The following is a 22,926-nucleotide window of genomic DNA, read 5'->3' as shown; positions in this document are numbered from 1 at the left end:
TTCAAGGTAGCAGCGGGAAGCTAGACCCTACCGGAAGAATTATTTTAAGAATTTTAAACTCTAAACCCATTGGCTATGCATCATCTGGTACTCCAGACCCTGATCCAGTTACACCAAACCTCCTGTTGATGCTTCTTTACCACGAGCTGTTTATGCAGACACTGGCTTACTGGGACGGGAGGAGGTGGAGACACAGCCAGGTATTAGTGGATCAATTTTGGTCTTCATTGATAAGGAACTACCTTCCTGACTCACAGTTACGGAATAAGTGGCAAAGGGACACTCAGTGTCTGGAAGAAGGAACAGTCGTACTGTTAATGTACCCCCAACTTCCTTTAGGATTGTGGCCTGTCGCCAAAGTGACACGTATTCCAAGCTGATGGAAGAATCCACACTGCAGAGATTTCTTACAAAGGCAAGAAACTGGTGAGACCTGTGGCCAAGCTGGTTGTCCTTACCAGTTTTGAGTGACTTTAAGACAACTCGAATTTAATTTATTCAAATGTCCCTGTTAAAAACATTTGTCATCCAGCACCACCAGCAGGCCACACCCACTATCAGCTCAACTCAAATAAATAAGATGCCTATGGAGTTTTGGGAGTTCAGTGTTTGGATGTGCACCCCACCTAAGATGTTCGATGACCCAAACCAACTAAACTGTTTTTTTTCCAATACTCTTCCAGTAGTCTTGGATTAAAGGGCAGTCCCAAAAAAAATGTGTCAGGTCTCCTATTTTTCCACATTTTCTCCAGCAGACTTGCAATGAGGGTGATTTCAGAAGTCTAGAAATGACCAGAGGGGTATTGAAATATCTCATCATTAATGTCCAGTCGAATTCTTTCCACGTTTGACTGTTAAGTCCTTTATAGCATGTTGCACACAGATCTTCCCACACATCATCTTCTATAATAGTGTTCCAGCTCCCACTTTTCTTTGACATACAATGTGTTCTGCGTATCCATCATCACAAGTCTCTTATAGATATTTGAAACATGTTTCTTATGTGGTAAATTTTTTTCCTGAAAACTTATAAAGTATTCTTCAATTGCGTTGGGCATTTTACTCATTAAACCTTTTTCTTTATGACTCATGATATAATGTCTAATCTGGAAATATTTGTGAAGATCACTGGATGGAAGTGAGAACTGTTCCTTTTACTGTGAAAAATATTTAATATCTGCCTTTTTAAATAATTAGTTAAGTGTGTGTGGCAGGATTAATTGGCTCAGGTGCTGTAGGGCAGATGATTACTAGCAGTGGCCTCATGGGGTGCTATAAAAGGCAAAGAAGCCTTCACTTGGCCAGGGGCAGCATTTGGCCATTGGAACCGCCCACTTCCTGTTTGCACACCTCCGGTTAGCCTCACAGGTAAAGTAGCGGTGGTAGGCTAATGACAGGAGTTTGTTCGCTGCCTCTTACTGACACGCTCTTTCAGCTCCGGATGAGACCTGCAGGCACGGATATTGAGAAAAATACAGCCTGTGCAATTGAGTGCGCCTCCCAGGTGACGAACAGTCTGTCTGGTAAGCCGGCGAGGGTCAAGTCCTGCGCTTGCCTTAAGCTGTTTGTTTTATTTTGGTAATGTTTGTTGTTCTTGCAGCGCCGGGACTTTCTGACGCTCCCACCTGCTGAACAGCTGCTGCTTTTTATATATTGAATTTTAGAATTATTTTAAGGAACTGTCACCGCTCGTGATCAGAATCCCTGTAGACTCCTGACCAGGGTTCTGCCGGGCCCGGGTGCTCCTCAGCTGCCTTTGAGCCTGAGCAACGGAGGACTAACGGGGCGTCACGCCTGAATCCTCCACCAACGAGAATAAAAGCTCGGCCGCGCTCCGTTCATTGAGCAGCACCCTACGGGCGGACTTACTCTCACGAGAGTTTCTTTTATTTTGTTTTTAGCATTTTTACACAATTCTTTTAGACCTGTGTTTTAACTGGATTTTATTGTGTGATCCACCTTTGTTTCCCCCCTCCCTCAGTGCTGAGGACTCAGGTGCCAGCCCAGAATTCTAGGTGGAGGCTATCCCCCCAGTTTGGAGTGACGTGTCCTTGGGTGAAGGGTTCACAGTGTGTGTGGTCTGCATCACGTGAGTGGGGTGAAATTTTATCTTTGTTCTCTGGGAGCCTCCACCTCCCGTAAGTCTTCTGGTCCTCAGCATACTGAATTTGTTGTGTATGTCTTTTAACGGGTCCATTTTTAATTGGTTTTAATGTTTTGTAATAAAATCATTTTAATTTTTGTACCTCCGTCTCCTGCCTTCTTTTGTGTGCATCTGCCAATAGAAAAATAAACTCCCTCAGGACCACAATTGGCGTTGTCGGCAGGATTGCACACTTGGCAGAGACGTGTGGTTTTTACCTTATTCTGTGGTTGTGTTTGGTCACACGCAGACCGTTTTTTTTGTTCCGTTTTTAATTATTTATTTTTTAATTTTAAAGAAGCAGCAGCTGGTTCCGCTTGGAAGTGAGGAAGGTGATTTGTGCAAGGTAACTTGGCATCCTAATAACCTTGGAAAGTGGACTTTGTTTTTTTGGGACCTCCAGGTTTAAGTAATGGAAGGACAGGTCCAGGATTTGACAGACCTGGTTTCACGGCTGCAAGCTGAAAATGAGAGGCTGCGGCAGCAACAAGCAGCAGCTTCTGGCCCTGGTGCAGCACCTGCCACTTTGGCTGGGCCTTTGACCAATCCTGCCGTGGTTGAGAGACTGTTGTATGTCCCTAGAGACAGAAAATGTCCCATGTTTAGGGGACGGACTAGTATTGGGCTTACGGAGTGGCTTGAGGAGGTGCAGGCTTGCACGAGGACCCGCCATTTAAGTGTAGCCGATCAGGCGTTCTTTTTGTTCAATCACCTGGAGGGAGAGGCCCGCGACGAAATTAAATATCGCCCTGGTTCCGACAGGGAGGACCCGGCTAGGGTCATTGCAGTGCTGCAGGAATTATACGGATGCACTGACTCTTATGTTGCCTTGCAGGAGGCATTTTTTCTCGTCGGCAGCAGGAAGGTGAGACACTGCACGAATACTCCCTGGCTTTAATGAGCCTAATGGCCTCCGTTAAGGGAGCTGCACCTAGTGGTGTTCCAAATGCAGAGATTTTATTGCGGGATCAATTTGTGGAACAAGTTTTTGACTGTGCCCTACGCCGTGAATTAAAACAGTTTGTGCGCCGACGGCCCACCGCTACGTTGCTGGAGGTTAGGGGTGAGGCAATGCAGTGGGAGCGGGAGGGTCTCCCTGGAGGCGTACGGAGTCGTAGTTACTCCGTCCCCTCTGTCCCTGGGTTCCAGTGTGGCGTTGGGGGTAGTTCCCAATCAGTCCCTCCGGTGTCCGAACTATCGGAGATAAAGGAGATGTTAAGGCTCCAACAAGAGCAGATCCTCCAGATGTCTCAGGACCTGCTGCGCCTGCAGAATCCTACCCAGGCCAGTCGTCCCCCTCGTCGTGGTCCCATTATTTGCAGAAGGTGTCAGGAGCCTGGGCATTTTGCCCAGGATTGTGATGGCGTTCGGGTGGCTCCTTCGGCCCGCCCAGTCTCGCCTACCCAAAGGTCCCGCCAGAGAAATAATAACACCCCATCACCATCGGAAAACTAATGCCCACCGAGTTGTTGAGCCACAGCTCGGAGGGGGCAGCCGCTGGCTCCAAGGGGGAGTTTGATGGACTTCTGGCATCTTGTCCTCATTTACAGGTGTGCATGGGGGGTCGTTCCATTTCGTGTTTAGTGGATACTGGGTCCATGGTATCCACCATCACGGAAAGTTTCTTCAAGCAGCATTTTGAGCCATGGGGACCAGAGCGACTTCGCTCCTGCCAGTGGCTACAATTGAGGGCAGCTAACGGGCTGGCTATACCATATCTTGGCTACTTGGAGTTGGAAGTGGGACTTTGTGGCAAGTTATTGCCACAATGTGGTGTACTAGTAGTTAAAGATATTCCCGGTGGAGGACCTTTACAGGCGCCGGGCGTTTTGGGGATGAACATCATCCAGCGCTGTTACCAAGAGCTCTTTGCCCAGTATGGCAGTGCCCTGTTTGGACAATCTGAGGTGTCCACAGCCCCAGATGTAATTTTTGGGGCCCTGAAACAGTGCCAGCAAGCTCAAGCTACGGTAACCCCCAGCGTGTTTAATGTAAGGACACATGGTCGAAAGGCTCGTTGGATTTCTGGTGGTGTCCTGGCTATCGTTGCTGCCACTTGTTCCGAGCAGTGTGCTGGTTCAGCAGTGTTGTTTGAGCCATGTAGCTCAGGCCTCCCTACCGGCCTTTTAGCAACTCCATCACTCATAAAGGTGGAAAGGGGGACAGCCTACATCCCAATCATCAATGTGGGGTCCACCGCTGTGAGACTCCACCCACGTACCCTGGTGGGTACGGTGGCTCCAGCTGGAGTGGTAAGTTTACCCAAGGAAGTGACTGAGGTACAATCGGAAGCCGCTGTGGTGGCTGCTCATGCAGCATCCACCCTGCCTCTGGCTCAGCTGGAGTCAGTAGACCTCTCTGCACTTTCGGCGGGAGAGCAAGAGAAAGTCCGGGCCCTCCTAGGGAAGTATTTAACTGTCTTCTCACTGCATGAGGGGGACCTGGGTTGCACAAGCCTAATCACTCTTGAGATTCCCTTGGTGGATGAGGCTCCAGTCCGGCAGCGCTATAGGCGCATTCCCCCATCGGATAATGTGGCGGCTAAGGAGCATATTAACAATTTACTCCAGTCTCAGGTGATTCGTGAGAGCAGCAGCCCCTTTGCGTCCCCAATCGTATTGATCCGCAAAAAAGATGGTGGTCTCCGGCTTTGCGTGGATTACAGGCAGTTGAATAGCAGGACTAGGAAAGATGCTTTTCCACTTCCTCGAATAGAGGAATCCTTTGGATGCCTTGTCCGGAGCTCGTTGGTTCTCCACTCTGGACTTAGCCAGCGGTTACCATCAGGTGGCGGTGGCAGAGGCAGATCGTCCTAAGACCGCGTTCTGCACACCATTTGGCCTTTTTGAGTGGAACCGCATGCCCTTTGGCCTTTGCAACGCCCCCAGCACCTTTCAAAGGCTGATGCAGCGAATGTTTGGCGAGCAACAAGGTCAGTCCTTGCTTTTGTACCTGGATGACATCATTGTCTTTTCTTCGACAATCGAGCAGCATCTGGAGCGATTAGAGCTGGTACTTGAGAGACTGCAGCTCGAAGGGCTTAAGGTTAAGCTCGCCAAATGTGCCTTTTTTTCAGCACCAGGTGCATTATCTGGGTCATGTGATTTCAGACCAGGGAGTCTCTACAGACCCTGGCAAGGTGGAAGCGGTGGCTAATTGGGAGCCCCCTACTACAGTGTTCCAGCTGCGATCGTTTATTGGCTTTGCCAGCTATTATAGACGTTTTGTGGAGGGATTTGCCAAGTTGGCTGCACCGCTGCACCGGTTAGTGGCAGAGCTGGAGGGAAACAAGGTCAGAAAAAAGTCTGCACGTGGTTTAAGTAACCACTGGACGGAGGAATGCCAGCGCAGCTTTGAGGCTTTAAAGGCTAAGCTGACTACAACACCAGTCCTGGCGTATGCAGACTTCTCCCGCCCTTTCATCTTAGAGGTCGATGCTAGCAATGGAGGCCTTGGAGCTGTTCTTTCCCAAGAACAAGAGGGTAAGGTGCGGCCAATAGCCTACGCTAGTCGAGGCTTGCGGCCTACCGAGAGGAACCCAGTTAATTATAGCTCCATGAGATTGGAATTTTTTGCACTTAAATGGGCTGTAGCTGAGAAATTCAGGGAGTACCTTTTGGGACAGAAGTGTATTGTGTACACTGACAACAACCCCCTCAGCTATCTGTCCACCGCTAAGCTTGGTGCCATGGAACAACGGTGGGCAGCTCAGCTGGCAGCGTTTGACCTTGAAATTAAGTACCGTTCAGGGCGCAGCAACAGAAACGCGGACGCTTTGTCTAGGCAGCACTTCCCAGACATGCAGGCCTGGAAGGATGGTCTTGCAGGCAGTAGCTTGCCCCAGTCGTTGCAGCAGGTGCAACAGACAGAGAATGTCAGTGTGACCCAAGCCACTATGGTTGCCCTGCCCCATCACAGCCCCTCAGACATGGCTTCACTCCAACGGGCTGATCCCGTTCTGAAGCAATTTCTGCCTTTCTGGGAACGGCAGACTCGTCCAAACCCGGAGGAGCGTAAGCAGTTGTCTCCGCCCACACTAGCATTGCTCCGACAGTGGAGACGGCTGGTTGAGCAGGGTGGGGTTCTGTACAGGCGGATCTTTCGGGATGATGGTGGGGAGTCAGTACTACAAATCCTGCTTCCTGCCTCGCTCAGGGAGGAAGTGTTGACAGCAGTCCATCAACAGCATGGTCACCAGGGGGTAGACAGGACCCTGGACTTGCTGCGCCAACGCTGTTATTGGCCTGGGATGTCATCGGCAGTGGCCGACTGGTGCAGTCAGTGTGAGCGGTGTCAGGTGGCTAAGGTGACTCGTCCGGCAGCCTGCGCCCCCATGGGTCATCTGCTGGCCTCTAGGCCCAATGAGATTTTGGCCATGGACTTTTCAGTGCTGGAGCCAACTACCAGTGGCATAGAGAATGTTCTTGTCATTACTGATATCTTCAGTAAATACACCATGGCGGTTGCGACTCGGGATCAGCGTGCTGCGACAGTGGGCCAGGTCTTGGTCAGAATGGTTTTCAAAATTTGGCGTTCCAGCTCGGATACATTCCGATCAAGGTCGGAGCTTTGAGAGCGCCCTCATTCAACAACTCTGTGACCTCTATGCAGTAGAGAAGTCTCGCACCACACCTTACCACCCAGAGGGTAATGGGCAGTGTGAACGCTTCAACAGAACCCTCCACGACCTTCTCAGAACTCCACCAGTGTCCCGGAAGCGAGACTGGAACGTGTGCCTGCCGCAGCTCTTGTATTCTTATAACACGACTCCCCATCAGTCAACGGGTGAGTCACCATTTTTTCTGATGTTTGGACAGGAGCCAAGGCTTCCGGTTGACTTCCTGTTAGGAAGAGTGCAGGAGCCAGTGGAGGGCACTGTGCAAGAATGGGTCCAGGAACACAAAGCTCGGCTAAAACTGGCTTTTGAGGGTACCAAAGAGAAGCTGCTTGCAGCTGCTGATCGCAGGAAGAGAGGTCATGATGAGGGGGTAAGGGACCCTCCTTTGAGTGAGGGGCAGTTGGTCTTAGTGCGTGACCTGGGGTTTAGAGGACGACAGAAAATCAGGGATTTGTGGGATCACAGGGTGCACAGAGTATTAAAGGCACCCAGAGAGGGGGGCTCAGTGTACACCATTTGCCCCAGGGATGAACCCTGTAGACCCCGACAAGTCCATCGGTCCTTACTGAAGGCTGTGGTCAGGCGAGGACCAGATAAAGAGTTGGCTGGTTGCCCTCCGAGCCAACCCCCACAAAGTTCTCCTCTCTCCCAAGAGGACCCAATAGAGAATGGGGACTGGTTTGTTCTAAGGGAGGACCGCACTAGTGAGGCGGTAGAGGACAACTAACCTGAACTGCATCTTGGACAGGTGGCACCAGTCTTCTCTGAGGCTGATGCCGCGGCAGCTGCTGTACCCTCTGCTTCCGGCGTCACTTTACAAGCTGACCAGGATAGGAGTAGCATGCCGGTGCGCCGGACGTCACGACCCACTGCTGGACAGCACTCTAACCCCCACCGGCTTCCTCGGGCCGTAGGGGAGGAGCAAAGCTGCTCCTCAGTAAGCATATCATCTGCTGTTGCTTTTAAACCATGGCTGTAGTTTACTTTGGTGAATCATCGTCGGGTCGACGATGCATTTTGTGGGGGAGGATTGTGGCAGGATTAATTGGCTCAGGTGCTGTAGGGCAGATGATTACTAGCAGTGGCCTCATGGGGTGCTATAAAAGGCAAAGAAGCCTTCACTTGGCCAGGGGCAGCATTTGGCCATTGGAACCGCCCACTTCCTGTTTGCACACTTCCGGTTAGCCTCACAGGTAAAGTAGCGGTGGTAGGCTAATGACAGGAGTTTGTTCGCTGCCTCTTACTGACACGCTCTTTCAGCTCTGGATGAGACCTGCAGGCACGGATATTGAGAAAAATACAGCCTCTGCAATTGAGTGCGCCTCCCAGGTGACGAACAGTCTGTCTGGTAAGCCGGCGAGGGTCAAGTCCTGCGCTTGCCTTAAGCTGTTTGTTTTATTTTGGTAATGTTTGTTGTTCTTGCAGCGCCGGGACTTTCTGACGCTCCCACCTGCTGAACAGCTGCTGCTTTTTATATATTGAATTTTAGAATTATTTTAAGGAACTGTCACCGCTCGTGATCAGAATCCCTGTAGACTCCTGACCAGGGTTCTGCCGGGCCCGGGTGCTCCTCAGCTGCCTTTGAGCCTGAGCAACAGAGGACTAACGGGGCGTCACGCCTGAATCCTCCACCACCAACGAGAATAAAAGCTCGGCCGCGCTCCGTTCATTGAGCAGCACCCTACGGGCGGACTTACTCTCACGAGAGTTTCTTTTATTTTGTTTTTAGCATTTTTACACAATTCTTTTGGACCTGTGTTTTAACTGGATTTTATTGTGTGATCCACCTTTGTTTCCCCCCTCCCTCAGTGCTGAGGACTCAGGTGCCAGCCCAGAATTCTAGGTGGAGGCTATCCCCCCAGTTTGGAGTGACGTGTCCTTGGGTGAAGGGTTCACAGTGTGTGTGGTCTGCATCACGTGAGTGGGGTGAAATTTTATCTTTGTTCTCTGGGAGCCTCCACCTCCCTTAAGTCTTCTGGTCCTCAGCATACTGAATTTGTTGTGCATGTCTTTTAACGGGTCCATTTTTAATTGGTTTTAATGTTTTGTAATAAAATCATTTTAATTTTTGTACCTCCGTGTCCTGCCTTCTTTTGTGTGCATCTGCCAATAGAAAAATAAACTCCCTCGGGACCACATGTGCAAAGGCATTTGTCTTTCCAACGTTTAAAACCACTGTCCCATACCAAATGAAGAAATTCTATATTGCCAGAAATTGGACTGTGGTCCTCCAAATTTTCTTCTAACTGTCATCCAGATGTTTACAGCGTGACGAATCCAGTCGTTCTTAATATTAATTTTTTAATTTTTTGATTAAGGAATGGGAGAGTCGCCAGGGAGACTCCTTTAGAAGTACTTTGTTAGATCTGTGTATCATATCCATTTTAGGCAAACTCCTTACATTGAGATGAATGAATCCAAGACCATTGCAAGATTTAAAATCTTCAGGGGTACTAAAAGTAGGACTATCTGGTCCAGGGTTTGGTGGAATATTCCCAGAGATTAACAACAATAAAAATATAAGGCGTCTTTGAAGTTGTGGTTTCTTACATAATGCACTTGAAGGTTCTAAAGATGGGAATGTTTTTAAGAAGGCTATAGAGTTTATAGTAACATTCTTCTGGAAAGCCACTACACAGCTGAAGTGCAGCAGTTCATTTAGATTGTCTGAGAGACCCACAGATGAGGATTAACTGGAGCACTGGATTAACTGGACGGGAGTCATCTGACTCCCGAAGCGCTACGGCAATGCCAAAGTCTCTGATGGAAAATAAGGTCAATGTTAGCAGGAAGAATATTTCAGCCCTTGATATTATTTGTTGGGGGCTCCAAAGGAAGGTGTTTAAATCTTTGGCCATGGCAGCATTCAATCCAGATTTCTTTTTTTTTTTTTTTTCTTTTTTTTTAACCTTTCCTGTCCAACAGCTGGACAGACAGATGACAACTGAGGTTCTCTTGTGTTGGACATATTTTACTTTAACAACAGGGGTTATTAATCTTCAGACAAACCAGAGGTATTTCTGAATAAACCCCTTTTGTAATTGAGGCCAAACTTTATTAATTTTTCATATTTGAAAATCTTTGGTGTTGGAGCGGACAGAAAAGGAAAGAAGGGAAGAAGAGAGAGGGATGTTAGAGAATGTGGGGGTAGGAGGGTCATAATGGGAGGGGGGGGATAGAACCATGAAGCAGCATAAAGCAACAAGTTTACTGGATGTTTATCGCTTCGGTAAGGTTCAAGTGTAACACAAATCTCAAAGGGCGGGGCCTGTCCACACACTCAAATGTTATAAACACACCTGTTAGCTGCAAAAATGACCACATGTCAACATGTACACATAACAGATATTGTTCACACACATACTTATGCCTTTAAACCAACTGGTGTGAAATATTTCATTCATTCAATCAGGCAAACTGTTAGTGCAAAGGTGAGCTAACACCTGTGCTCAGGTGAGTGTTTATGTTCTTCTAAAATGGATGGTGGAATGGGAAAAAGAAAGGAGGGAGAGTGCCCAGCCATCCCGACACCAAGACCCCCGCCGCAGCAGCAGCGGCAGCTACAACCCCCCCAACACCCGCACAGTAGCAGGCAGAGAACAAACGCCCCCCGGACGATCGCATCCGCCACCCAGGCCAGGGCCAGCAGGACCGTCGCGAGGCCCCCAGAGCCAGAGAGCAGGGAGGCATGGGGAGAAAGAGAGCGCCACGCCGGGAGGGCCCAACGCAGGGCCCCACCCGAGAAGGGTGCCCACAGCCCCAGACGAGCACCTCATCACCACCCAGGAGTTCCGGGCATCCCCCCGCCCCAACCCCAGGTACGAGCCAGGACCCCCCAAGGGAGACCCGCTCCACACTCCAGGCAGCCACCCACCCGGCCCACGGTTGGTCCAGGAAGGAGCAAGGCAGGGGCCAGCCATCCCCACCCAGGAGGGGGGCACCTCGGGGAAAAGGGGGGCCCACGAGGGGTGTTGTAAACTTGGCCCGACCAGGCTCGGCCATAGTTGGAAATTGTGGAAATTCAATCCAGATTTCTGCCAGAATACAGTTCAGGATACACCAAGAACCGATTTTTCTCATACGTCCTCCCGTGACTTTCCACTCAAACAGGAAGCAATACAGAACTTGAAAGTGGTGGGCAAAAAGAGCAAATTACTGCCCAATCTTTGTTCAACTTTAAATGTGTATAGATCACACGATCCGAGGGTTGAATCAAGCACTTTCCATTCACATAAAGATGGCAAGCTCATCTACCAGCCAAGTGCTCCTGGATCCGCTTCGGATGAGGGGCATAACACAGGTGCTACAGGAAAGCAGGACGCCATCAGCATCTCAACGTTGGTAAAAATATATGTAATTTAGTGTGCCAGCTTTGCTGAAAGAAAGTAAATTGCGACTTCCCTTTATTGATGAAGTACAAGGCCCGTCAAAGGTTCGTCACGCCATGAATCCAGCGAAGATCACCCGGTGACCATCTTTATCAGATGACCTCAGATCGCATACAGTTTATGATCGTCGAAGAAAATGGAACGTTCCTTCGTTTATCACAGGTAACGAACCCTGGATTTGGGTCTTACTGAATGTGCTTTGACACGCACAGTTTCTGAGCTAGCCTTTCTAAAAGAGCCTTACAAAAAACGACCACGCTAGTTGAAAAGCAAAACAACAACATATAATTCTAAAAAGGCCCAAAACAACAACTAAACTAAAATATCCTCTGTGAGGATAACTAAACTAAAATATCTTAAAGTCATAAAAACTCCTTCATTCACAGTACGCTGACAGACATAGACAGAGTGCGTGCTGCCATCTTGGTTGATGCTCAGTGATACGAGGATGAGACTGTTGTAAAGGCCGTCAATTTAAATGGGACTATATACCTAAGCGGAAGAATATGCTCCCCTCGGCTGCAATGGCAAATGAAGGAGGAGAGGGACCTTTGATCTGAAGCTAATGTGAAAGCTGTAACAGTGTATTCATAATTTAACATAACTTTATTGTTTGTTAACGAGGGACTAATAAGCACATGTAAAGATAAATGTTGCAGCGTGCATCACTGTAAGTTGATGTTTGTTGTGAAACTCCCTTTCTGATGATTTTCTGTTTGTTCATGGCATCTGCTTGTGTTTAATATTTATTTAATTGAACCCTAACATAATTGCCAATGTTAATTGGATAATTAAGCGTTTAGCTTTACATGTTTGCATATTATTATGCATCATGCTAACAAATGTTATAGAATTTACAATCTGTAAAGCAACAGCAGGGAATTTTTCTGTTGCAGTTTGAATCTACCTAAATTGCTTTATGATTTGCCATTTCATTTGTTCTTTCATTTCTTTGTGGAAGCATGTCAAAGTAGTTTATATTATGTTTTATTTTTATTTTATTGTTATTTATTCCAGCTTCATCCTAAATAGTGTCATTTCTTCAGTGACGTATGGTCAGGTCACAATCACGATAAATAAAAAAGGTAAATTAAGTAAATATTATTTTCCACTGATTTGTGGTAAATATATATTTGCAGTCAAATCAACACGTTTTCCACATTTTCGGAGGTTAAAATTGCCGAATTTGAGTGTTGCGCGATCACATACGGTGCAGAAACTCCGGGTGAGGCTCTGGACCGCTGTGCCACATGTCTGACGGCAGAACTCAATTTATCAGAGACGTGCGCTGAAAACACTGCTATGGACCTGCATAATAGGCTTCAGGTGAGGTATGCCTTACCAGCAGAGGGGAAGCTGCTGTAGAAACAGATTAAGGACGTCTTTTTCTATTGAGAGGGAGAAACTCATATAAACTAATTAAAAATAAGGAAGACTTTTCCAACATATCATGGAGCTTTTTGTGGAGAAGGATCGACACATGGACTCAAAAAGTGAGACCAAACATGTTTTTCAATTTTCGTTTTTTTAAAAATAGCACGGGAGTAAGTGGATAAAAGTGTAAAAAAAAAGTATTTAATTTTACAGACAACATTTACAGACATTCACAGACAACATCTAGTAAGACTGATTAAAGCTCGAGAATTTGAAGTTGGAAAAATACCAGAAATAGTCAAATGTGTGCTTAACACATCTGTATTCTTTAATTTGTTTACAGTACATATGAATGATTTATACACAAGAAGAGTGTTCTATCCATGTCTGTAAAATAAATATTTTCTGTAAGACAAATATGTTCTTGTGTGTTTTTTATAAGCTGTTAGCTGCTGTTGGATGAATGGTGAAATATTTAGTAAATCTGATTTACCAAAAAGTGACTTCTCAGTGACTGTAGAAGAGCTGGAGAAAGGTCAGATTTACTAAAAAGAATGCAGGTTGCTGGTGTGAGTCCTGAGCTCTGACATGGAGAAGATCATGGACAGTTGGAGATGTTCATCTCACCTCTGAGCTTTGCTCTGGTTGTCATGGTTACCATCTCTGCTTCTAGAGGGAGGGGCTTCCTCCTGTGGCTCCTCCCACTGATCCATGCTGCTGGATTCTCTGGATCCACATCAGCTCACACACACCTTCCTCCTTCACCTGCAGAGGAAACCCTCCTCATCATCAGCTCTGATCCTCCTTCACCAACAGATCAGCTGCTCCTCCACTGATTGGCTCTTCTCTTGTGTTTCCTCTCAGGTTTAGGTGAATGCAGTCAGACAGCAGTGGGAGGCAGAGGAAGCTGCCATCAGCTGCTGCACTTCTGCTCTCCCTCCACCAGGTGGAGACATGGAGCTGCAGCAGCAACATTTCCATTCAGTCACTTTGACAAAGAAACAACAAACTTCCTGTTTGAGGTCATGTGACCTTCTGCTTTGTAAGGAGACCCTTTGAAGGTGATTTGACTCAAACTACAGAACAGATGATGAAGAAATGATGTTTGTGGAAGAACCAATCAGAGAGGAGCTCCCAGCTCTGTTCCATCAGAATCATGTCAGAAGTTCAGAAATGAAGGAGATCTCAGTACTGAGAGGATTGGAAACATGCAGTTGTTCAGCACTGAGGACCTGAGAGCCTCACAACCTTCTTCAGCAGAGATCAAAGCACTGAGGAGCTTCCACAGCCTCTCTGGAACACATCACTGGAATGTCATTAGAATGTGAGCTGAGAGGAAGGGTGGAGCAGAGTCACCAACTGTTTGGAAGAACAAGGATCCAGCAGAACTCAAAGTTTGTCCTTCAGGGCAGATCTGACAGCTGCATTCTGGTCTCTTTTGTGTGTTTGTGTTGTTTCTGTCACAAAGGTGACCTGCAGTGACCTTTAGCTGCTGCTTCTTGGAAGAACAGAAGAACAAGTTCCAGACAAACTTCAGTCTGAGCTCTTCCTCTGCTGCTCCTCTTCCTCACAGAGGAGAACACACAGACACGTCACGGCCTTCATCATGAGTGGAGAAGACAACAGAAACACAAAGACTCACCGTGAAGAAGAAGAAAGTCCTGTCTGCTCTGACACGGAGGAAAACTCTCAACTTCCTCATTTCCTGATTCAGGAACACCTGAGCAGAGCTCCGCCCCCTTATATGTGTGTGTTTGTGTGTTTTAGTCTCCTCCCAGAAACCTGAAAGAGTCTCTGTTTTACTAAACAGGAAATGAAAACTTTGAAGACTGAAGTGAGGCCAAACATTAAACAGAAATAAAATTTCTCTACGCCTAATGTCTCCTGAACATGGACTTCATCTTTATTATAAAACATTGATGTCAACTTTCTGAATATGGATCATTCTGAAAGACCATGTGGGTTCACCTGAGGGAAAACCACAGCAGGTCTAAAACAAATCTAAAAAAAACAAATCTTCTTGGGCCAGTTGTTCAAAGGTAAGGTGATCGGATTTTGGTGATCGGATTGGATCAAATCTTGAAAATGGGTTGTTCAAAAGGGAAAGAAGGAATCTGAAATCAGATTAGATCACAGAATCCAATCCTAGTTCTAATCTGGATCAAACCTTCAGTTTGTGTTGTTAAAAACTTGTCAGTAGGATTTGGATAACTTTGATCCAAAAAAACTGGGTTATCCTGATCCCAACATGGGGTAGGATTTAAAGGTGGATTCCAGGAGGGAAATGTAGAAAAACTTTAAAATTGGTCAAATAATACATTTGTTTCATTTAGTGTTTATACTTTTATTTATATTTTGCACTTGACTTGTGTAACCGTTGTAACAGTGATGAAGTAGATATAGTAGACATAGGCTACCAGTTAAGCTATTCAGTAAAGTAAAAACAACCAAAGCAGAACTGCAGATCTGCCTCCTAAAAGCAGAGCTTGGAAATGCTGGTCTCTCCTCCTCAGATAAAAAACTCCCTGAACATTCTTTATTTTGTTAACTATCGGACATTTAGCCATTTTATTTAAGACGTATTCAAAATATTCACAATCTATTTGTTAATGTATATTTGTTTTTATTTTTTGTGACTCAGATAAGGGATCATAAAAGAAATTATGAATGGAAGTGGATGTTTGTTATTTTTGTGTTTTGTCTCAGATTAACAAACTCTTACAGTGACCCCATGTTGGCTCTTCTACCTGTTCTTTACATAGCTGGTAGCCCGTGTTGTGATATGTTGTCCCATTTAGAGCACAGGTAATCTGGATTTGGTAATCTTGAAAACTGTGTATCTGGATCAGGGTGATCCAGTCCATTGTTGCTTTGAAAAACTGGCATAAAAGTAAGACGGATTACCTGATCCTGCACAGGAAAAAATGTGATTTCCAAATCCGGATCATTTTGATTCAGATTAAATTTTTTTGGACAACTGGCCCCTGGTTCTGAAATGTTCTAGTTTACTAAGTGAAAGTGGACAAAAAAGTTCAGAATCACATACAGACATAAGGTTTTGTTGTGTGAACAACTCTGTGAATATGAGTTAGAAAGGAGCCCATTTTCCCTCCTCTTCCATGTTTAACAGTTGGTATCAGTTCTTGTGTTGTTATCTGAGGTTTGTTTTTTCTAAATATGGTGCTGAGCCTGAAAGTTCTGCTTCTGCCTTGAAACCTGTTTGTCAGTTTTTATGCAAATGTAACCGAGATGCTCATCTTATATGAGGTACATCAAGCTGTTGGTGCAATTGGCTCTAAAATAGGAACACAAGTTTTAACCTAAAAACTCTAAAATGTTCTGTTTTGAAATATAATTTTCCATCCATTGTTTTCATCTACATTCCATGTTAAGTCTATCTCACTCCCCTTGACTTGAAGCTTCTTTTGTGGCGAGCAGCAGAGACAGAGGCTGATCTGCTGCTCAGAGCTGCTTCTTCTTTGCAGAACAGCAGGAGCAGCTACAGGTAGAGCGGCTCCCAGATGAGCTGGGATTTCTGTTCCACTCTGAGCAGACTGCAAAGATCTGACAGAGCCTTCCGTCCTTCAGACTGAACTCTGATTCAAACAGCTGATTCTGACATGATGCCACACCATTAGCACAAACATGGGTGTGAACAGTCGTTTGAGTTTACACATCAATGTTCCAGTCTCACTCCTCATAAATTCCTGTCCTTAATCAAATGTTGCCATGGAAACCAGCTGACTCCAGCAGCTTCAGAAGCTCCTATTTGACAGAAGTGAGATTAATTCTGAGCGTCTTTTCTGAGCCTTTCATGAGGTTCTGTCAGCTTACTGACTTTACTGACTGAAACAGTCAGTAAAGTTTGGATTGAAACAGTGAAAAAAATATTTTATCAAATCCTCTTCAGATTGGATCTGAAATTCTAGTTTTCATTTAGTGAAGTCTTTTTCAGAGAACAAACCTGCCTGATTGGGGGTTTCTTAGTGAGTGGGAGGAGCTTAATCCAAGACTGGTTCTGACTTTTTGCTTTTGTCTTTATGTGTTCAACATTTAACAGCAACCAAGTCAGAGCTGGTGATTCTTTCGGGCAGTTTCACCTCTTTCTCTGAGTTGATGTTTTGGAGGTCAAAGGTCAGACAGAGCAGCTTTTTGCTCTAGAAACTAGGAACAGGAACATTTCAATGCTGAAGAACTCAACCAAACAGCAGCAGGAACTGGAGTTTTCTTTTTATTTTAACTTGTTCTGTCCAACAGCTGAGCAGACAGAAGAGAGCTGAAAGCCTCTTGTGTTGAACATATTTTACTGTTACAATAGGGGTTATGAATCTTCTGACAGACTAGGTGTATGTTGGACTAAACCCTATTTGTAATTTAGGCTAACTGGATTTTTATAACTCTTTTTCAATTGTCATGAATGCATGGAGGAAATTCAGAAACACAGCTGACATGTACAATGTCCAGAACCATTTGACGGCTCTTTTTTCTTCATTTCAGCTTCACATGCCAAAAAGATTCTAACCATAGAGGCTCATTGTTTCACTTATATCTGCTGTTTTTGAAGGAGTTGTAAAGTGGTATACGAACAAAATAACAATATTTATCAAATAGAAATATGACCAAATATCTGTGATTTTCAAGGACAAAAATCAGGGAAAAATATACTGATACATTAGAAAGAAAAACCAATAAATAGTAATCCTCCCCCATCTTCGTCCCGCTGAGACTTGGAGCGCTGCAGCTCCTCACGTCTCACAGTTTGCACTAAAACTGATCATCTGTGTCCTGCACGTCTGTTTCTCATCCAGTAATAATGAAAAAAGCACATTTCTATGTCTTCTGCTGCAGCTAAACATATTTCTGTGTTAACTTTTCACCAGTACAGAGTCCCTCGTTTAATGCAGGAGTTACGTTCTAAAAATAACCATGATCTGTGAAATCCACTGAGTTAAACTCCTCACTAGTGTTGTGAGATTTGTGTGTGCTGAAGCCAGTGTGTCTGTGCTTATGACAGGAAGGGGGCAGGAGCAAGAGTGAGTGTGTGGAGCACGCATTCTGTTTTTGTGACTGAGTTCCAGAAAATCCGTAATAAAGAAAATTCTTTCATAAAGAATCGACTGGTTCTTTTGTTAACCCGCTCTAGACGCTCTGAGGGTCCAATTATTAAATTTGCGCAGAAATTGGCGGTTTAAGTCTAAAAAAACTGCAGGGAAAAGAATAAAAAACTGGCCTTGGGGGGGGGGGGGGGGGCTCATGTGTCCCCTACGAGATCACCACTGTCTGTCTTATCAGAAGAACTTTCCATCCCATAACAGACTGGTCTGCTTTCACAACAGACATGCCCCTTCCGAGTGTTCATGCTGCTCTCTTCCTTTTGCCTGCTCGCATATCCCAACGGTGTTAAAGGCACCACGACAGTCTTAGGACATGATAGTTATTTTACAAAATCCCTGCTCTAAAAGAATGAGCTAAACCGGAAAAGATGGACTGCAACGTAGGAAGAGAAGACTGTCTTCTGTTCTGTTTGACAGATTTTAGAGGGTTTCAGGTTGGAGCACAGACTGCATAAGGGGGGAAGAAAATGTGGGTTTTGATCGTGTGGCCAAAAAAAAAAATCATGGGTCACTGATATTGTTCAGTGGGCCGGACCAAACATGAAGGCAGGCCACATCCAGCCCGCGGGCTTTAGTTTGCCGACCCCTACTCTAGACTTTTTTTTGGAAAATCAGGATTTTATTTTCTAAGCATTAGCAAGGAGGGTCTAAAGACAGGGATGCCCAGTTTAGGTTTAAATTATAACTCTATGATATCATGTTCTTTATCATTTCATATTTATTATAAAATTACCAGTATGAAGCCCATTGGGATGACTATGGATGTAATATTGAATAAATAAAATTGAATTGAATTCAGCTGAAGGTGTAGACAGGAAAAAGGCAGCAAGAAAAGTGGAGTTTTTTGCGCGAAGAAGAAAAACAAGTTTGTTCCATGAAGTACACAACACCAGCACTACTGTTGCACTTCTGACTGATGAAGCAGCAAAACATGTGACAATTTTTTACAGGATCCTCGCAGAACTGAAGGATAAACCTGTTAGACTTACAGCAGAAACAGAAAGTTTAATACAAAGTGTTGATTTGGAGACAGCAGTGTTGTTAGGCACCTATTCTATGATGCTGCCACAGGGTCTATATTACATTTTTTTGCAGTGGTTGCATAGGTGTGCCTAACTTTTTTTCTGAGATGCACCAGCACAAAAGTTAGGTTTCCATCTTTTCAAGACCATTTCATTTGTTTCAAGAATTTTATTTGTTCTATTTTTCTTGCTGTAAATATCTATATTGAGGAGTGATTAATGATGAACCTATAAACTGGTAAACAAAGTACCGTACTTTATTCGTGTGAAGGAATTTGTTTTATTATTATCATTGCCTAAATGTATTTGGTTAAATGTATGTTTAAACATTAACTCAGATTGACCTTTTTACCTCTTCTGAAAACAGTTCTGTGTGTTTGTTCATCTGCTTCTCATCCCCACCCAGGATGAGGGGTTTACAACACTGTCCTTAGCTGATAAGGGATACTGTTTGAAGTTAGACTCCACCACATGGGTCATTATACAACACCCTCTAATGAACTTTTCTCTTTGTCTTGAAAATGTTACCTCCCGCTTGTGTTCTTAAAAAAAGCAGCACGAGACCTTTGAGAAGAGAAGCGTGGTAGACGTTTTCTGTCACTCTTGCTCCTCTCCCTCGTGCATGAGAAACTTGATTCTTGTTGTGGTTTGTTGTTTATAATTGTGTTTTTCTTTAATGTCTAGATGCATTTATCTGACATTATTTGGTCCATTCGAGCCCGATGACAACATATCTGCATCCTTGGGGGAGGACCACGCCGATTGAAGTCTGTGCACAGCCCGTGAGACTAGGTCTCCAGAGGAAAGTCCGTCGTAGTGAATTCTACACCGGCCAATCGACTGGTCTGATCCCTGGGTCCAGATTGACGTTATTCGTTAAGCAGTCAGACCACAACGACAAGGCAAGTAAAGCGCTTTTTCAATTAGTTCATCTGTATGTACATATGTGTGTCCTGAATTAAAAATTGAATTAAAATATTCTTTCTTTGATAGCAGAATTATGGCTGGGAGCTATGGACATAAAATAAAATCTGTTTTTTTACACCAATTTTGATCTTTGATTGTAATAGGTTTCTCTCTCCTTTCTTTTACTGTCTTTAGCAAAGTTTTGAGACATCCAGGCTGTCTCAATGGCCCTCCCCCTGCCCCCAGAGTGAAATCTGGGCCTCACAAGAAACACTTGCATCACTCTCCAGGCAACCACCCAGTTGATCTGCAGAGTCCAACAGAGCCCAGAGAAAGGGGCCAATCCTTTCTGCTCAGAAGGAGTATACCAGCAAGAGAAATTGATCCCTGACAAGCATGGACCAACAAGGTTGGACTGACATTAGAAAAGATTAGAAGTCCTGGAAAATGACGGCATCAATGTGACTTTGTTTTAGATGCGACGCCAAAAACATGACAAAAACCCAGCTGTGCAGTCATAAACGTGACACAGACACTCATTTCAGCTCACCAGTCATCAGCAACACTTTCAAAATCACAGATCATTTTTACAACTTTTTCATAAATTTGATGTCAGATTCAGACTGTGAGCCTTCCTGGAATCAAACCCTCAACCTCCATGTTGTCTAACAAGTGAACAGCCACTGTTCCACTGTCAGCAAGACCAAGAGCCGGGAATCACATCACACCTTAGGGGGTGTCCGTGTCCCTGTGGGGTGGGTTCTGGTCCTTGCCCCCGGTTGCTGGGCCTTGCCAAATTTCCAACTGTGGCCGAGTCTGGTCAGGCCATGTTTACAACACCCCTTTGGGGCCCCCTTTTCTCCTGGGTGCCCCCCTCCTGGACAGGGGCAGCTGGCCCCTGCCTTGCCCCTTTCTGAACCCACCATGGGCCGGGTGGGTGGCTGCCTGGAGCGCGGGGAGGGTCTCCCTTGGGGGGTCCTGGCTCGTACCTGGAGTTGGGGTGGGGGGATGCCCAGAACTCCTGGGGGGTGATGAGGTGCTTGTCTAGGGCTGTGGGCACCCTTCTCGGGTGGAGCCCTGCGTTGGGCCCTCCCGGTGCGGCGGGGGGGCTGTTCTCCTGGTTGGGCTGGGGCAGCGCTCTCTTTCCACCCGTGCCTCCCTGCTCTCTGGCTCTGGTGGCCTCGTGGCGGTCCTGCTGGCCCTGGCCTGGGTCGCGGATGTGATCACACGGGGGCGGTTGTTCTCTGCCTACTGCCATGTGGTGTTGGGGGGTTCTGGCTGCCGCTGCTGCTGCTGCTGCGGCGGGGGTGTTGGTGTGGGGATGGCTGGACACCCTCCTTCCTTCTTTTCACATTCCTCCATCCATTTAGAAAAACATAAACACTCACCTGACCACAGGTGTTAGCTCACCTTTACACTAATATTTCACTTGATTGAATGAATGAAAGATTTCACACCGGTTGGTTTAAAGGTATAAGTATGCTTGTGTGAACACTATCTGTATTGTGTACATGTTGACATGTGGACATTTCTGCAGTTAACAGGTGTGTTTATAACATTTGAGTGTGTGGACAGGCCCCGCCCCTTTGAGATTTGTACTGCATTTGAACCTTACCATAATGATAAACATTCAGCAACTTGTTGCTTTATGCTGGGTTTATTCAGACATTCCTCTGGTGTGTCAGAAGATTCCTAACCCCTGTTGTTAAAGTAAAATATGTCCAACACAAGAGGCCCTCAGCTCTCATCTGTCTGCTCAGCTGTTGGACAGGACAAGTTAAATAAAAAAAAAAATTACAACGTTTCAAATCCACAAGATCCTAAAAGTGAACCAGAAGCTGAGAAAGGAGCAGATTGAAGTCAGAGTGGGAACAAGTCAGAACAAGCAGAGATTTGATCACAAAGCCAACGGTGAACCACATTCCTGAAGGCCGTCTGTGTTCCTCAGTAACAGGGCGTGTCTGAATGGCTGCAGATTCTGCAGAACATCAAGGGTTCCTGCAGCTGGATGGAAGGAGTGCTGCCCCTGGTGGACAGGAACTCAGCAGTGCAGCTTCAGGATGGAGTCGGTTCCAACAGATCAGATCAACGTTCTGCTCTCTGTTTCCAGATCTTTTGTCCTGAAGTTAGTGGATTATTTTAACTTGTCCTGTCCAACAGCTGGACAGACAGATGAGAACTGAAAGCCTCTTGTGTTGGACAAATTTTACTTTAACGCTAAGGGTTATGAATCTTCTGACACACTAAGAGTATGTTAAATAAACCCCTATTTAGGCTGAACTTAATTTTTTCTATATATATTTTTAACAGTTTTTTGTTGGACTGGACGGAAAAGAAAAAGGAGGGAAGGAGAGAAAGGGATGTTAGAGAGGTGGGGAAAGTTTCCTGAAGCCTGTCATCATTCTCCTCAGAGCTTCTTTGAGAAGCTGCAGCTTCACAGTAAACTCTGCATCTTTGCTCTCAGACTAACTTTGGGACCAAACATTTGGAAGCAGCTGGACTGACTCCAACCCTCTACTCAGTGGCGGTTCTGAACTAACTTACTCCCTGGGCGAGTAACCCCACCAGCATCCCCTGCACACATCCGAATTGTTTGTGTTCTCTAGCTTCCATTTGGCCATTTTAAACAAAAATGCATGAATTTTATAAAAATGTATTACAGGGGTGTCAAACTCAGTTACACAGGGGCCTAAACTAAACACACGCTTTTAGTTTCGGGCTGGACAACAAAAACATTTACTGAACACACTAAAAATAAACTTTCAAACCTTTTAAACATTTAAAACTGAACTTTTTGAATATAAGCATGAATGAAAACAAACAGAAACATGAATCCAGAGTAACTCAAGTTAAACCTTGAATAACAAATAATATTTTACTCTCCATAAAAATATATTCTGTCAGAATTATGCAAATATGAAGATGCTGCAGAACAAAACAAACAAAGCTTGGAAATACTATTAATAATAGGAAATTACAAATAAAATAATTCAGTTTTCTTTTCTCTTTTGTCATTTTTCAGAGCTTGACTCCTGGATCATTTTTATCAATAGGTCCATTTCTTGGTGTGTAACGTCCTGTGTGTCTTTGTGAAACATATCAGAGGGATTGGATCTAAAAAAAAATTATTGTGAATGTTGTTTTTAGGTCTTATTAAACATTAAAAATTAAATTACAGAACTCATGAGTGGGATCACTCCAAAACTATTGGGCATTTCCTTAATTTTGTGCAACACCAACAGTAGAAATCCTCCAAAAAAAACTCCATCCATTCATAAAAATAATATATAGTTTATTTATAATGTCATAAAGTGCAGCTGTTTTCCTGCATTACCTGCTGTCTTTATGTCAAATAATGACA

The 22,926-nt window shown here is 45.2% G+C and overlaps 2 protein-coding genes and 1 long non-coding RNA gene across 4 annotated transcripts in view; 1 reads left to right on the top strand and 2 right to left on the bottom strand.

Moving 5' to 3' along the window:
* The window catches only part of LOC144986819 (NLR family CARD domain-containing protein 3-like), a 61,165-nt gene extending 46,911 nt beyond the window's left edge, over positions 1 to 14,254 (bottom strand). The window contains exons 1-2 of the mRNA XM_078935067.1: positions 14,166 to 14,254; positions 13,151 to 13,288 (exon numbers count right to left, since the gene is read on the bottom strand). Of these exons, the coding sequence (XP_078791193.1) occupies positions 13,151 to 13,236 (86 nt within the window). The 5' untranslated portion in view covers positions 13,237 to 13,288; positions 14,166 to 14,254. The remainder of the gene's footprint in view (positions 1 to 13,150; positions 13,289 to 14,165) is intronic.
* Positions 1 to 22,926, bottom strand: part of LOC144987176 (uncharacterized) — a 427,194-nt gene that overhangs the window by 387,772 nt on the left and 16,496 nt on the right. The gene's annotated exons all lie outside the window — the stretch shown is intronic.
* On the top strand, positions 1,256 to 8,834 carry LOC144988239 (uncharacterized). Of its 2 annotated transcripts, XR_013652084.1 has the most exons (4): positions 1,354 to 1,368; positions 1,436 to 1,523; positions 1,601 to 2,089; positions 8,571 to 8,834. It is a non-coding gene; the product is annotated as an uncharacterized LOC144988239 (long non-coding RNA). The 2 variants fall into 2 exon arrangements; XR_013652083.1 differs by having other exon boundaries at positions 1,256 to 1,523.

The sequence above is a fragment of the Oryzias latipes genome, chromosome 2 (assembly GCF_053564925.1).
Source record: "Oryzias latipes strain Hd-rR chromosome 2, Olatipes_Hd-rR_3.1".
NCBI classification, from domain to species: domain Eukaryota; kingdom Metazoa; phylum Chordata; class Actinopteri; order Beloniformes; family Adrianichthyidae; genus Oryzias; species Oryzias latipes.
Note: the sequence above shows the minus strand (reverse complement) of the source record. Positions and strands in the feature narration are given on the sequence as shown.